Below are 17,590 nucleotides of genomic sequence, written 5' to 3' on the forward strand. Positions count from 1 at the left end.
TTAAAAGTGAAATCTTTATATTAGATAATACTGTTTAAATCTAATGAAGCTCTTTAAGGCTAAACATAATGAAGATCAGTTAACTAGAAGTAGAAAGACAATGTTGCTATAAATTAATGTCATTAAATTATTCATCTAATATAGTGGCTACTCGTGTCGTCTGACATTGCAATTAACTTGACGGTCTTCGCAATTGTTTGCTAGACTCCCTAGCAATGTTCAGCCGATTGACTGTGTAAGGTCAATTGCCCAAATTTAAATATTTGAAAAGCTGTTGAAATGATTAGTTACATTGGTAGTAATGTGTACGAATATCTCTCGTTTGGAAATGAAATCAAGAAAAGTAAATCGTGGCACGTAGGTATATATATGGAAGCATATGTTTAAAAAATATATGGGGATTTTTTTTTATTTATGCTGCATGAAGCATGATGCGTGTTTGAAATTGTCCAATGAAAATATTAAAATTTGTAGATTTTTATGTAATGTAGTAAACGGCTTTGTTCTCAACAGGATTTTAAGTGATCACTGCAGTCCATCTGCAGTTGTAACAAAAGTTATGTCTAACAGGAACGTGTATGACCTGAATCTGGTAGCTAGATTAACTAAGTACAAGGTGTTTTTAGTTTTGCCACAAGGTTTAGGGCGCCTTTGACCAGAGATATGCACGTTAGTTAGTGAAGGCATTTCTTTAACATCGATTCGAAAATCAAGCTACCCTAATGGTGGATTTGAATTTGAGACCAGTCCATAGCGCATCGAAGTGGCGGTGGATATTGACGTTCAAAAATAGTTCTACTTTTAATTAAATATTTTTGTTTTGACGTCTATCTCGCACATCTCTAGTGGAAAGGCACCCTTATCTTCAAAACAAAACACACCAGCATCTATAACAATATGACGAAATAACAGAACCACGAAGTTCTTCCGCCTTGACAACTCAGATACAATACAATACAATTAAATTGAATCCAACGTCACATTGTACGTCATAGATTGTAAGTCTGTGTTTATTCAGGTGTTTCTGAAAATATAGGTATTAATTTCACATTGAAAGTCATTTCATTTTTGTACTTTGCTCTTTCTCATCTTTAACATTATTAAGAGCGATTATGCTTTAAACTTAAATGCTTGTTGTTGTAACGATTTGTTAATTGGAAGGATTTTGAACTTCATCGGTAACTCTATCATCATCATCAAAAAGCCATTATTGTCCCACTGTTTGACACAGGGTCTCCTCACAGAATGAGAAGGATTAGGCCATAGTCGACCTCGCCGGTCAAGTGCGTATTGGTAGACTTCACATACCTTTGAGTTTCTTTTGTTTTTTATAAAATCTCTCAGGTGTGCAGGTTTCCTCACGATGTTTTCCTTCACCGTTTAAGCAAGTGATAATTAATTTCTTATACGTAATTCTATCAGCATTAGGGTATTGTCGGTACTAATTGGTGTTGCATGTCTTATGTTCTTTGGAACCAACGGTGTCCCGCTGTCTTCTTCAGGTCATCAGTCCACCTGGTCGGGCGAACTGTGCTCTTGCCTAGACGTCGTCGCCATTCGAGAACCATTCTTCCTCGACGGCTATTGGTCATCTGGATGTGGACAGCTCATTGCTTATTCAGCCTGTTTATACTGAAGTCGGTAAGTGCTGTTCGTGTACAGATTTTTTATCATTAATGTTGTTGCCAAGCGAAATATCTCTTTAGGAATGATGGACTTACATGTAAGGATTATAGTAGACCATAACTAGGTTCCACGTTCAATACATGGCTCGAATAATCGGCTTGGAAACGAGGAACATTGGATTGGAGTCAGCAACTACCTACTAGTAAAAGACTTCAAGCTGCTGTCAGTTCAAGCTGAAGAGTGCTGTCAAGATTTTCTGATATAGCCGTAGACATTGGACACGTTTTATCGTCTTGTTTGTGTTGATCAAATCAATTTTGGAACCACCATTGTGGGTCCTAGCATCCATTGATGTTATATTGAAGCGGTTTTTCTATATTTTTTTGTAAATACTTGATAAGAAATACATTAAAACAATTATTATTATTTGTTCCTTTGCGGTTTCCATTGTTTCTTTCTTTAAATGTTTCACATTAAGTTAATTATACGGTAATTATGTATGAATTAAATTATTATATATAATTATCTGAGAAATTAAAGTAAATATGTTATTCATCTCAATAAATAACATGTATCCGAATACTTATATAACATAGTATCATTATTCACACGTTCCTACGTTACCAAAAAGATCAGAATATAAAAAATTGGCCAAGTGCAAGTAGAACTCGCAGCCGGAGGGTTTCGTACGGCCAAAATTTTCATTTCTCTTTTTTGTTAGTATTTGTTGTTATAGCAGTCATTAAAGTACATGCTCTGTGAAAATTTTAACTGACTACGTAATTCGATTCAATAGATAAAGCGAAAAACGTCGAGAAACGTTTCTAGTATAGCACTCCCCAGTTGTTTTCATTTTTTTATTTTTAGTATTTGTTATAACAACAAAGCGGCCACTATTATACATACTCTGTATAAATTTAAAATGTATATTACGGTTCAGGAGATAGACCCCTGTGACAGACGGACCGACAGCGGAGGTTTAGTAATAGGGTTCCAGTTTTACCCTTTGGGTACGGAACCCAAAATAAAATCAATCAAATCTATATTATGGGTAAGTGTCTGATTGTGTGATTTCTATATAATTAATACGAATAGTTAAAAGATAATTACGTAAATATAACATTAAAACAAGTTTTCTAATGATACATACGATTCTAGGAAAGAATAAAGAAAGCCAGCCGAATATGTACCTGCACAGTCATTAGCGCTCGAAGTCGTTAGTTTCAACGTCTGTGTCAACAATTTGGTGATCTGGATATAACCAGTTCACAACAGATTTAATGGCCGGCCATCTGCCTCGTGACGTCACTCCGCTAATGACGTTATACCGCTACGTTGACATGTTTTTTGCTCGTGTCATAATGACGTGTTCTAAAATTAACATGTTTTCTGTATTTCCCGACATTTCCCATTCCAAATTCATGAGTACAGAGCATGGCCTACATAGTCCAACTAGTCTTGTAGGAGAACTTGTCAAGCAAATGTTTTTTGTTTCACTATGTAACATTACTTTACTTTTTTATTTAGTCATGCATTACTCAGTACTGGTTTCAAGGCCGCGACAATATAGGTGTAACTATTAACGTAACTAAATTTGAGTGATATACTGATCACACATAATGTATTCAGTCCTTACCCGGCTTGGCTACTTCCTAATTCAACTGCAAAATAAAATAAATAATAAAAATATTTATATAATTAATAAAAATATTTATTATTTATTTTATTTTTGTGGTATGGTATCAAAGGCGTATGAGGGGTTCTAACTTATACCTTAGTCTAACTAGTGGCAGCCATCGTTACTCTATACCTAGTCTGTAAAAGGATCCAGTGTTTATCTGTTATACTGGTTGTTCAAGAGATAGAGTCCTGTGACAAGCAGACAGACGGGCAGAAAATGATACAATTAAATGACTGATATGTGGATTAATCGGATTTTATTGGATTGCTTTGAAAATCTTTACATTCACTTTACAATGTTCCGCAGAGTAGAGAGAATAGACAAGTGTCACAGATCATGAAAAAGACATTAGATGGAAGGCACGAAATTTTTAATTGTACAGATAATATATTTTAATATTTTAACACTTCCTTCAAATGAGAGCCTTCCTTCAAACACAAAATTAATTTTTAAAAAATATATATTAAGTTTCTATATTTAACATACCAATGTTACCTCTTAACAACTTAAATCTATCTCGAGGTAATGCTTTTGTAAAAATATCAGCAAACTGATGATCTGTGCTTACATACTTTAAAGAAATAATTTTTTCATTATACTTTTCTTTCACAAAGTTATACTTAATGTCTATATGCTTGCATCTTTTGTGAAATTCACTGTTTTTAATTACATTTATAGCACTTAGATTGTCAATATGTAGGCACACAGAGTTTTGTTTATACTCTCCTAAATCACTTAATAAGTATTTCAACCACATTGTTTCTTTGGTGGCTGCACAGGCAGCCATAAATTCAGCCTCAGTGGTTGATAAGGCTATAGTTTGCTGGCGTTGACTGGACCAAGTTATTGCAGCTCCATTTTTTATAAAGACATATCCTGTCATAGATCGCCTTGTTGTTATATCATTGGCATAATCCGCATCACAATAGCCAACTAGATCTGAAGACAGTGGCTTACACTGATAACTTAAACCCAGGTCAATGGTCCCTCGTAAATACTTCAATATTTTCTTTACAGCACTCCAGTGAGACTCATTATAATTGTGCAAGAACTGACTTACCAGACTAACTGCATACATAATGTCAGGTCTGCTCACAGTCGCTAGGTGTATAAGTGATCCAACTGCTTCTCTGTATGGTAGATTGTTGTCGGGTACCGTCTCACTTTTCTGGAGCTTCACATGAGGATCTGCTGGAATACTGTTGGGATTAGCACAGCTCATGTTAAACTTTTCTAATAATTTTTCAATGTATTTACTTTGATGAATAAAAATGTGTCTTTTATTTCTATATATTTGCATGCCCACAAAATTAGAAGGAATACAAGTCTTTATGTCAAAGCTTGTTTTCAATTCATCAATTACTTCTTTCAAGACTAACTTTTCTTTTGACATTAGAAGGCCATCATCTACATAAAGGCATAAATAACATTTAATTCCTTTAACTTGACCAACATAGACACACTGATCAGCCAAGCTTTTGACAAAACCGAACTTTTGTAACACTGTGTTAAATGTATCATTCCAGCACCTGGGGGCTTGTTTCAGACCATAGATTGATTTATTAAGCTTACACACAGTATTAGGTGGACATTCTAAGCCCTCAGGTGGAACCATGAATATATGTTCTTTCAATTCTCCATAGAGAAAAGCTGTCTTTACATCAAATTGAATTATTTCAAGGTTTTGTTCAGCAGCTATAGATAAAAGTAAACGTACAGAGTCATACCTGACCGTAGGTGAGAAGGTTTCATCATAGTCGATTCCTTTGGTTTGTGCATATCCCTTAGCACACAGACGGGACTTGTATCTTGGACCTGTTGGTTCATCTTTCACTTTGAATACCCATTTGCATCCAATCACTTTGGCATTTTCTGGTTCCTTGACCAATGTCCATGTATTATTTTGACTATGTGATTGTAGTTCTTCACCTATTGACATTTTCCATTTCTCTGCATTGGCCGATTTCATTGCGTCTTTGTAGGTCAGAGGTACATCTAGACTTCCTTCATTGTAGCATAGATATGTTTCAAAATCTTCAGTTTTAGATTGTAGTTGTTTGTTTCTTGGCCTTAATGTGACATTAGAGACTGGTAGGTTGTCAATTTTCCTGTCTGGTACATAGATGCTGCTGTTTGGTGATGAATCATAAGATTCATACTCTTCACAACTACTGGAGGACTTTGTGGAACTTAATTGTTGACTGTCACACGATAATTCTTCATTTACAGACTCCTTCTTTGATTCAGTTAAGTCCACCGGAACATAGTTTCTTACAACAGTTGATTCTAGAAAAACTGCATCTCTGCTTTTCACAATTAATCCAGAGGTAGGAATTATGAACCTGTAGCCTTTGGTGTCACTACAGTAACCAATGAATATGGCATTCCTTGCTTTTGGATCCCATTTCTTTGTTTTCTCTTTTGGTAAGTGCACCATGGCTTCACAACCAAACACACGCAGGTGACTAACACTTGGTTTTGTTCCAGACCACATCTCCTCAGGAGTTTTATATGACAATGATTTTGTTGGTATTCTGTTTAATAGATAAGCAGCAGTTTGAATGGCTTCTGCCCAATACTGTTTAGATAATTTTGCATTAAGTAACATACTTTTGGCTTTTTCTATTAAAGTTCTATTTAATCGTTCAGCAACTCCATTTTGCTGCGGTGTATAAGGCACTGTGGTTTGATGTACAATTCCATTACCTTTTAGTAGCTCAGAGACACTGTTGTTAATGAACTCGAGGCCATTATCAGTTCGAAGGCACTTGATTTTACATTCTGTTTGATTTTCTACATATCTTTTAAATTCTTTCAATTTCTCGATTACTTCTGATTTCTTTCGTAGGAAATAAACAAATATCTTCTTTGAAAAATCATCGGTAAAGGTTAGGAAATACTTTGCTCCGCCAAGAGATTCTGTCTCCATTGGACCACACACATCGGAATGCACTAGTTCAAGGAGTTTTGAGGCACGTGTACCTTTGTTTTTGAAGGGCAATCGTGCCTGTTTTGCTTCTAGGCATGTTATGCATGTTAAATTGTTATCCTGTTTCTTTAGTACTTTCATACCTTCAGTATTTTCAATCATTTTATTTAAGTCATTGAAATTCAGATGGCCCATTCGCTGGTGCCATAAATATGCATCATTTTCTACAACATCAGATATGTAAGCATGTTCGTTATACATATTTAGTCGATACATATTGTTCACTAAATCTGCTGTTCCCACTATAGTGTTATATTTGTTCAGAATAACACATCCTTTGCTATTGAATTTAACTTGGCCACCATTTCTAATTATTTGGCTAACAGATAATAAATTAGTAGCCAGCTCTGGCACAAAAAGCACATTCTGAAGTAAAACTTTACTGCACTGTTTCATCACAAACATCTAGACTCAATTGCCCCGAACATTTCACTGGTAAACATTTTTCATTGGCAACCTTGATTGTTTTGATTACTGATTCTTTCTGATGTGACAATAAGTCACAGTGTCTGGTCATGTGTGCAGAGGCTCCGGAGTCAACATACCAAGCATCACTGCTGTTATTAGAAGCAATGAATGCAGCAGCATAACTTGAGCTTTCTGCTTTATTTTTCTTCTTGGACTTACATTCCGTGCTGATATGTCCATACTTGTTACAGGAATAGCACCGAGGTCCTTTTGGAATAAACTTTTTATTTCCTTTCCTTATGAAGTTCGTCTTAGTTGCAAATGCTGAAGTTTGACTTTCACTCATTTTAACATCTTGTAGAATTTTCGATTTAACAGAATCTGAACTTATTTTGAGTCCTGAACTTTCAATTGCAATTATCATGGGTTGATATGACTCGGGTAGACCGGAGAGCAATAAGGTTCCTAACCACTCATCGTCTACTTTAAACCCAATATTTCTCAGTTTGTGTGCTGTCGTCATGATTTTACTGACGTACTCCTCTACATTTTGGCAACCTGTCAGTGTGGTTGTGCACAGTTCCCGAAGCAATCCAACACGGCGTGTCAGCCCTGAGTCATCGAAGGCTTTGGCAAGATTGTCCCATACTTCCTTCGCGCTTTCAGCCTCTTGTATGTGAACGTAATTAGTGGAGTCAACCAACAATATTATTTTTGACTTCGCTTTGGTATCGCGTTTGGAGTCAGTACAGCCTTTCTCAACGCAATCCCAGAGTTCCTCGTGCTGTAAATATGTTTTCACAGCAAATCTCCACGTTGAGTAATTGTCTCGGCCGCTTAATTTTTCTATTAATGTTAACGGATTGCTGGAAGACATCTTGTACGCGTGAATACTTTTAGGTTAAGTATTTGCCGGCTTGCCGAAATCACACTTTTACAGATTACTAATCTTTTATGATCACTCGGGCTATTCTGGGCCCTTAACCTGATACAATTAAATGACTGATATGTGGATTAATCGGATTTTATTGGATTGCTTTGAAAATCTTTACATTCACTTTACAATGTTCCGCAGAGTAGAGAGAATAGACAAGTGTCACAGATCATGAAAAAGACATTAGATGGAAGGCACGAAATTTTTAATTGTACAGATAATATATTTTAATATTTTAACAGAAAACGGAGGATTGGTAATAGGGTTTCGTTTTTATCCTTTGGGTACGGAACCCTAAAAATGGTGGCGAATTGAATCCAAAATCGCATCATCATGATTTCGCGTCGAATGTCCATAAGGTCTTTGAAAAATATAGATTTGATTCAACACGCGTCACGCATCGTCGGGAAATGTGGCGTTTCAATATTTCCGCTTCAATTAGCGACAGCTGTTTCCAAACCGCTCATGAACTCTCCAATTAGGTTTAACGTTCCCTCTGATAAATGACAAACCGGGGCCGATGCACAAAGTGCCCTTCGAAGCACGAAAACGCGCAAGTGCTCTACCATGGGTCACGCATCCCATTCTTTTACGCTTCCGACACCCCAATGAGTAATATAAACAATACTTTGCGGTCATCACAAATTAGAATAAATCTACCAATATAAGCACAAAACAACGACTTTAAAACATTAAAAATGTTGTGTTGCTAAACGTAGTATACCACTAAGTTAAGCGTAGTGTAAAAGTTAATCAAAGCATTAACACCAAAAACGAAAACAAACGTTTACCTTTATTGCGTGGGCAATTATTATATTAATTCATTTTAAGTTGTTATTTAATTACAATATTAATTAAAATATGATTAATGTTCCAAAATATTTATTTCAAAATGATGATTAATATTCGAGGAGGATCTTTTGTATGACACTAATAATGTAATGTACAAAAATGTTTTATTTATAATTCACAATATACCTAGATTATTAAAAATTCGTATTCATAATAAAGAAATGCTAAACAAGATAACATTTTTTGCACCTTTTTAATATGTGGTATCCCAAAAATGTCAAATTTATTGGTATTATATTATGTGAGCCGAATATTAAGGGCAATAGGTATTCCAAAGCGTTGGTGCGAATGTTCCATACTGTGTAGGATGGACCATAACTGGCGTGGTTGATACGATGAACCGGATCTCTACACAGATTATACGGTAGCGTGTACAATGTACATATAATGTACTTACATTGTTATGTACCAATTAATCTTTGTGCTAAGCGTTTGCAAAGGATAGTAGTGTCCAACGCAGCATATATGAAGAAATATTACCTTTCGTAATTATCTGGGGGCACGGTATTATTTTTACAAATATAAAATATGTCTATTCCACTTTGATCACCTGGGTGATCGTAGGCGACTTAAGAAAATGTGATATTTTGCCAGGTGTGCCAGGTGATCAAAATGCACTATTGAGTGGAAGATAATCACCCAATGGATCAAAGTGGAATAGACCCAAATATAGTACGTATTCGAGACAAATATGTAAACAGTTATTTACAAATAAATATATGTTATACATAAATAGAAACATGTTACCATATAAAATTCTACAGGAAGTAAGTTTTCACTCTTGTTTGAATTTTACGGCGTATTTTACTCTCTGATTGTTTGATGACGTAGATCCACGTTCAAGATAAGATTATCGCAAACAGCTATTTGTATCTGAATATTTTATAAACATGAACAACTTACGTAATAAATCAAATTTACAAGTTAATGTATGTGTGCGTAAAACCCTATTGTAGTAAAGATCACCAAAGGTCACCAAAAATGTAAACAAGAGTCTGATTATGAAATATTAATAAAATATATTATTTTGATATATAGACGTCTTGTGAAAATATACGATATAATTTGTCTTTTATACAGTTCTAATCGCTCTATTTCTCACCTATCTTTATCTTGATCAACTATTTTACCTAGAAAACTAGTTATTGCCTTATCTAGTCTTATTTTATCTACTTCACACGTTGTAGAGCAAGCAATTTCTTGTAATACATATTGTATTGAAATGTAATAATTTCAATACGAGACGATTTTTTAGAAGTAAGATTCTTCATAAAATTATATTCAATTATTTAATGTTTCAGCGGTTTGCTGTACGACCGGTTTTTCAGGCATTTTGCTTTAGAATTGACGTTAAGTACATACTGTATGTAGTTAACATCAATTCTGTGCTTGTGTTACTTACTAGTAAGTACTTACTCGTAGCTTTTGTTATACGAGAATTTTTAATCCAAATGGATTATTATTCCACACTTATGCACTATTGATTTAGACACATTTAGAGTATTAGAGAAGGGTTACGAAGTGGACCATATAAGAATGTTCCATGGATGGAGAATGTTCCTCACATATTATGTGCCCAAACACGTAGATTTTGTCAATTTCCAGGACTTTATAAAATGCAAACAATCCAAGAGTTTGAACGCCTTTTCAATCGAAGGGTTTGAGGTTTGATTTCTTGGCATGTAACTATAATATTTCGGAATTATATGCGTATTAATAAATAATTATCATATGCTTAAACGGCGAAGGAAAACATCGTGAGGAACATTGTCTGAGAGTAATTTAAAATAGAGTGTTAAGTTTATCAATTTGCACTAGGCCAGCGTGGTAAGCTATAGCCCACACTCCACTCATTTTTAAAAGGAGAGCCTCAGCAGTGGGACAATAGCGGGTTGACGATGTTATTGTAAAGTCGCTTAAAGCTTTTAAGCGGTACTTAGAAAATTAAAGTAATTAACTTATTATGCTCCAAAATATCAAAATAGCAAAATAATAATAAAATTGTTATTAGAATTAATATTTCCAAACGGTTATATTTTAATCGTGTAGGGTTATCCAATTATATCTTATAGCTCTCGGCTGACACTGGACACTCAATGACTGGGTCCTGGCAATTACGACACTGGTCTCGTTCGGTTCTTACTAGATCCTTGTCCTTCCTTTTTTAAATCGAGCTAACACTTATATTGCATCCTTAATTTGCATCTGATTTATGACGTTGACGAAGAACTATAGGTATTGTAGAGACGGACTCGCTACATTGAATTTTCAATTTCAGTCGCATTTTTTTGAAGTCTTTAGTTTGCAATGATGACGATATTTCGGCTTCGGTTGCCTCGGATCAGTATTGTTGATTGTCTTATGTCTTATGTCTTATGTCGGATCAGTATTATTGTCACTATTGTTTCTGTCTGCGGCGGCGTTGTTGTATTCAGGATTGAAGGATGTGCTACGGTTACATTAGCATATATACCATCAAATATAAGAGTCCTAAGCTGCAAGGTATTTTCAGCGGCAGATTAAATGGTTTTTGTTTCAAAAGCTCGAAAGGACATCCCCCACGTTTTTGAGAGCTAAGTGTAGAAAGTAAGTCAAAACGCTCATTTCCGATACCACGACCGAATGCAGTATCGCCAAAACGTGAAGAAGCATCGATGCAATGGCCAAACGCCGATACTCAAAGTAGCTAGTATGCTATTTCTTTGAGCTTGTTGAAATTGAGCACAAGTAAAATTACCTAAAGTTGCTATACATGTGTCCGTAGAATTTAGACGGACTGGACTTTTGCTGCTACTTTAGACAAATAGTGAAGCGATTTAGGAAGACATGAATTTGACACATTATTGTGTAAGATTCAGCTTTAATTGATTCAAGATTTTCTTAAAACGCTTTTTTCATTTATATTAAATTTCATTAAATCATATCAGACTAAACAGATACTCATAAATTCTAAGTCTCTAATACAAATATTAGGCGATAGGTGTATATTGTCGCTACCAATGCCTCCTACAAATACGCCTTTCACAACTTGTAAGTATAGCCTTATCGTCTAAAATACATTCGTCACGTATTTGGAGTGCAATGACTATTTCCTTTACTCTTACGCAATTTGAAAATTAAATTAAATCTATACACGTGTTTCCAACAATGTTTCGATTAACTGTTTGTGCTTAATATTAAAATAATTGGCCAAGTAACAGTCAAACTCGCACACGGAGGCTTCTGTACTACAAAAAATCGCCAAGTATTGTAAACGGATTGTAAACATTTTAACTGTCTTCCTAGTACGGTTTAACAATTAAATCGAAAAATGCCAAAGAACACCGGTTTGTTGTATGGAGACCCCCTATAATATTCAACTTTATTTTATTTTTAATTTGGCCATCGTAATGCATCCTCTGTAAAAAATTCAGTTATCCACGTGCAAGATATAATATAACATGAATTTATTAGTTCTAAGTATCTACCAGTATATTTATGTCATTATTGAAATACCAATAATCATACAGCTCAATTGAATATAGAAATCTATTGTGTGTTACGTATTGGCAGTACTCGTAAAATAACTGGCTAAGTGCGCTCGCTCACGGAGGGTTTCGTACCACCAGATTTTTGAATTTTTTTATCATAACAGTCATAGAAGTACAGGCACTGTGAAAATTTGTACTGTCTACCTATTAAGTTTTTAGTTTGCCAACCTCCCATTTATTTTCAAGCTTTATGATATTAGTGTTTGTTGTTATAAGATTATAATGGCCAGCGTTATAGATACTATGTAAAAAATCAAGAGTATATCTGTAACGGTTCCAGTGATAGAGACCTGCGATAGAAAGACAGTGCAGGCTAATGACATGGTTCCGTTCTTACCTTTGGGTACGGACCCGTAGAAATAATTACGCTATATTATGTAAAGAATAATATATGTAGAAGTGAAAATTTTGTGGCTCTGGCGGGTGAATTTGAGAATGAGAATTTGAGAAATGCTGTTGATTATAATACGTCGTAGACGACTGGACGTGAAATAAAATTGTCGGACATTTTTAAATGAATTAGTTTCATTTAGATATGGAATAAATATGGAGATATGGAGATAAATGAATTATTTTCATTTACAAATACATAAACAATGGTGTAACCATTGTTTATGTATTTAACACAACTTTTATACACATTTGCTTAGAGTTCACGTAAGTTATAGCAATAATTTGTACTCTAATAGGATTTCCACACTTATGTAGAGTCAGTCAAGCATTTTTCTGGTATTTTATAGAGCTCTCATTCTAAAACTATTTGTTATGAGATTCCCTTAATGTTTGTAAAGGTTTCTAGAATATTTGTTTACGTAAACTTATTACGATTGAAATATTACGCATCTTGTATAAATAAGGCTAATGAGCCACAAAAAACCGGGTCATTATACTTTTGTTTTTGGTTTTTCAGTATCGTCTGCTCTATTTTTACCTATGTTTCAAAATAATTCATTCATACTACTTTTATAGAGACAAAGTCGTATAACAAATTTCGCGTTAACAAGCTAAGCGCGCAGTCGCTATCTCCAGTAAACGTGGAGGGCGAGCCCCCTCTGAACTTGTATTTCGACCCGAACACGCCTTCATTATCTGCTATCGGTCACCAGTGTGTTTGTATGGAGAATCGACTTCGGAGTAAGTAACGTCATGCCGGTTAAATAGTAGAACCGGCGACATCATTCCACCGCCCGCCACATTCAACCGTCGGCGAGCGGTTCCGCGCTCGAGCATGCTGGCGATAATGTCGGTTACTCACCGTCCTGTTACTATTCAGTGTGAGAATGCTACTTGGCGAATTGAGTCGCGTTTACCGTCGCGTTCCGTCACCACACTCGATTTATAATAGTTAAAGTATTACGTTAGATCTGATTGTCGAGTTCCAAAGAAGTAATTAGTCTGTGATCTTATTTATAGTTTAATAAATATATACCTATGATATTATAATATAATACTTTTATCGTATTTACGTGCAGTAAACTAGATAAAATGTCTCTGGAGTTAGAAGATGTGACAGGTGGAACCGGCGATGTCTTCGAGGATTTTCTCATCGTGTTCCGCCGTTGTTTGGCAAAGGTAATTGCAATCTAATTCCGGGTTAGCTAGTCTTGCATTTCATTCTTGCTGTCAGTTAGTTACTATTCGTTCTGCTCTTGGATTGTTTCCACCACAGACGTGTTTTAATAATTAATTGGCAAAATGGATATGGAATCATATACCGACATTTGGGAATGGATTCTAAAGGTATTAAAGTAATTTTCTTTTTTTTTTTGCACATGTCAATGTACCATACCATTTTTTTTTGTTCATTATATACCTTTCACTAACCTTGAGCTTCGAATTTAAACGCACGTGGTTTGACTTTTGGAACGTCTTCAAGATTTCAAGGAATATTTTTATCTTCAATATCTTTATAAGCATATTTATATTAAATTTCGTTATTCAGGGGTTTGTGCACAATTTACTGAATGCCTCTAAAACTGTTCGTCTCTTAGTTTGCATCGCGGAATGCGGTGGCGGCAACTGAACTCACGTGGTATATATAAGCTGGTTGCCAAGGGAACGGCTTTTAATAGATTTTTACAAACACGTGAATGAGTTTCGTAGATACGAATACATACGGTAATTATATAAGAACAGCTACGTCATTAAGTATACTCACTATGCACCAAATCAGTAAAATTGTACATGACCAATGACCATGGTCGAAATGTTACCTCTACATCAAAGCATATTCACATAGAATATTCTTGAATGACATAGTAATATCCTTATCTATTTACGTTAATTGTATTTTTTGTTATTTTTTATCTTATCCGACTTAATCTTATTGAAGTTACGAGTTGTGTTTCGAGCATCAAAATTTTATTATTGACAAAACAATTAATTATAACAAATTGGCAATGCGATTTATTTCATTATGAGATCCATGTGTACTTAAATTATAACGGTGGTATTCCTTTTTGGGGCACTACTTTGTTAACATCCTGTTTTCTAAAACTATGTTCTGATTACGTCTGTGATTCACAGAGATGGTAGTTGTAAAGCTAAATCTACTCAGTGATCTCTATGTTAATTTGAATTCCATTTTTTGGAGAAATCCGTTGAAATGTTAATTTTGGGCGATAATCGTAATAACTTTGTGTTGCGAACATGCTTAGCGGTGCACTGCGAAGTTATAGCGAACTAAATAATTTTCAAATTACGAAAACTGTTACATGACTTTACATTTTTAAACTACTGATTGCACGCGTAAATCTTCCTTCAATTTCCGCTTCTTACATTTTTAAACTACTGATTGCACGCGTAAATCTTCCTTCAATTTCCGCTTCTTTGAAACTCTATTTTTAAATTTATCAAAATATTCAATCTTATGTGTTTGAATTGCAAATAGGACTTCTTTATAGTGAATTATTTATTTTTAAATGTGAATCACTTACTATTTCATTCTTCCATAGCATACTACAAATAATATTGAACTCTAAACACAGTAAGGAAGTAAAGGTAGTGCATTTAAATAATTTTCTTTGTCGTACCTAGCAAAATGATGCAATTAAGAAATGTCACGCTCATCTTATCAGCACTGCGAGCGCTAAATAATTTAACATACTTATTCTGAAGGTGTAACGTATCATATAGGCTAAACAAACTTATACTGGTGTTGATTAGTTTGTACTCATTCATTCACATGATTCAATTCGTCATTGGTTATCATGTGACTTTTTTTTTTATAATATAAGAGTAGCAGACGAGCATGCAGTCAACCTGATGGTAAGTGGCTACTGCCGCCCATGGACATCTGTAATAAACCCCAGATAGGATTAGATATTCCTACCTGAGGTCGGCCACAGATGCGCCGCTACCCCTGAGGACTAAGCTGGAATGCCTCGGAAAAGTCTTTCTCCCTTACCACACCCTTCAAACCGGAACACAGCAGCACCTAACACTGCAGTTATTAGGTAGAAATAGGTGTGGCGGTGGTGCCGCCGGAGTCGAACCACAAAGGGTTCTACCACCTTCCAAACGTGTGACGTCATCGTCTGTATCAAACATGCATTCAAGAATTAGGACGATAGTCAACAAACTTACTCTATATTTTAAAGGATTTTAATTGCATGTTATATTATTAATACTTAGATTATTCAGGTATCACGAGAAAATATAAGGTCATTTCTACTATTAATATTTTTTGTGGTCACAAAATTAAAACCACGAAGAAGATTTCTAAAGTGTTTACGAGAAGTATAACAGAAGTATTACTTGTATTTGATGAAATAGGTACAATAGTAATTAAATATATTATGTTTATAATTAAGACGTTGATCTTTAAACTGTTTAGTTACTGTTACTAGTGTCGATATCAAAGTTCAACTTATCGTACGTATCGTTATCGAAATATAATTGTGTACTGTATATAAACAATTGTCTGAAGATCATGACGACGGATAGATTATAGTGTATTTAATCATTAAAGGAGCCAATTACTACTATAGAGTACTTAATCATTAAAGAAGCCATAAAATGCGAGTTTTAATGAATAGTTGTTGAATATATATTTCTTTTGGGTCTGTACTTAAATAAAACATTAGATATCTTAATTAGTTTTTGTCCCGTCCGTTGTACACTTACGTCATCTACAAATATACATATTTAAACTAAATATGTATGCGGGAAAATCCTAATGATTACAACATATGGAGTTGTGGAACTCATTTTTGGTGACTCATTATTTATCATTGTACTAGTGAAGCGACAAAACTATATTGCTGGCCTAATTGATAATTATTTTATCATCCCATACTGAATTTATTGATTATTACCTAGCTAAAGAGGAAAACTATATAAATTATTTTTATAACAAAATTATAGAAAAGTGAAATTTTACTTTAGATTATCTTAATTATTTAACCTAGCTATAAGAAGTCGGTTAAAGAGTTCATGTCACGGTGTTTGTCTATGCATATCTCCGAAATTACTTTTTTGTGATAGGACGACGTTTACCCATACTCAGTTGTTTTCATACGTTATAAAATATTAGGTGTCCCAAAGATTTTAAAAATATAAAGGAACACACTCTTTGTGTTCACAAAGCAGCGACAAAAAAAATGATTTATATTGGTTGACGACTGCATGGAACGTTCACCATGCTCACCATACGTCACTAAACATCTGCCAGGCATTGTACCCGGCTGGACACAACTACACTACTATTGTATAACGGATTCGCTTATCAGATCAATAATAATCATGTTCGTGGAATATTATTCATAATGGCATACTGAGTCGATGTTAGCTTGGTTTAATCTGCGCTAGCCCTTATACGCTGGCCTTTCAAAACACTTTATATACAAGCGTATAGTTACGCTTCAAATGATAGCTGGAGGCGAGAGTTACAATAAATTTCATATTGATTATTCATTTATTTATCAAAACTTAAAATTCACTCAGCTTCGTGCGACCTTCCGGACCTGTTTCACGAATATTTTAATGATATCACGTGACTCCTAATTGATATTCTCTTAAAGCTCTCTTTTAATAATATGACTGCTTATTTCTGCCAAACTACATGCTACTCGTACATGTAATTTAATTCCAATTTGGCCATACTGTTTTAAGGAAAATTGTCAAATTGTGAAATGTAATTTAAATAATTACGTCCTGTAAAATAAAATGTACATTAAATTTTAGGATTAATTTGCCTAAAATCAAATGTGTTTTCAAATCATTTTAATAGTTCATTTCGCAGACATGGTAGAAAGAACACAGTAACTGCAGATGTACATTTGGTTCAATAGTTAACTTGGCTGTCACGAGCCGAGAATATGGTAGTACAATTATTTGTACCTGGAACCGAACACGTCACTCAATTTACCTATTGCATTTGTTTTCCTATTACATATTGACGTGGCATTGTAAATACAAAATTGTTTGTGCATGTAACTAGACAGTAACAAGACAAATAGCTGTGGTTAAGTCGTCGTCGGTAATATGTTGGCCTAGCGGTTATGCGCGGGTTAACAGCCATAACTTCTTTAGGTAGAGCCCTTGGTGTACAGACGTCCATGAGGGGCGGT

General features: G+C 34.7%; 1 protein-coding gene across 5 annotated transcripts in view; it reads left to right on the plus strand.

The window, feature by feature from the left end:
• Positions 1-17,590, plus strand: part of SCaMC (Short Calcium-binding Mitochondrial Carrier) — a 49,049-nt gene that overhangs the window by 22,327 nt on the left and 9,132 nt on the right. The window contains exon 2 of one of the 5 annotated variants that reach the window (XM_073074716.1): positions 1,503-1,641. The exons of 2 other annotated variants lie outside the window; for them this stretch is intronic. In XM_073074716.1, coding sequence (XP_072930817.1) covers positions 1,597-1,641 — 45 coding nt within the window. In that variant the 5' untranslated portion in view covers positions 1,503-1,596. Of the gene's footprint in view, positions 1-1,502; positions 1,642-13,290; positions 13,593-13,700; positions 13,761-17,590 lie in introns of those variants that run through there. 2 more of the 5 variants (XM_073074715.1, XM_073074717.1) reach the window with 2 other exon arrangements.

Source organism: Epargyreus clarus, unplaced genomic scaffold, assembly GCF_041222505.1.
Source record: "Epargyreus clarus isolate Ecla_fem2 unplaced genomic scaffold, WU_Ecla_fem_2.2 ptg000007l, whole genome shotgun sequence".
NCBI lineage: Eukaryota > Metazoa > Arthropoda > Insecta > Lepidoptera > Hesperiidae > Epargyreus > Epargyreus clarus.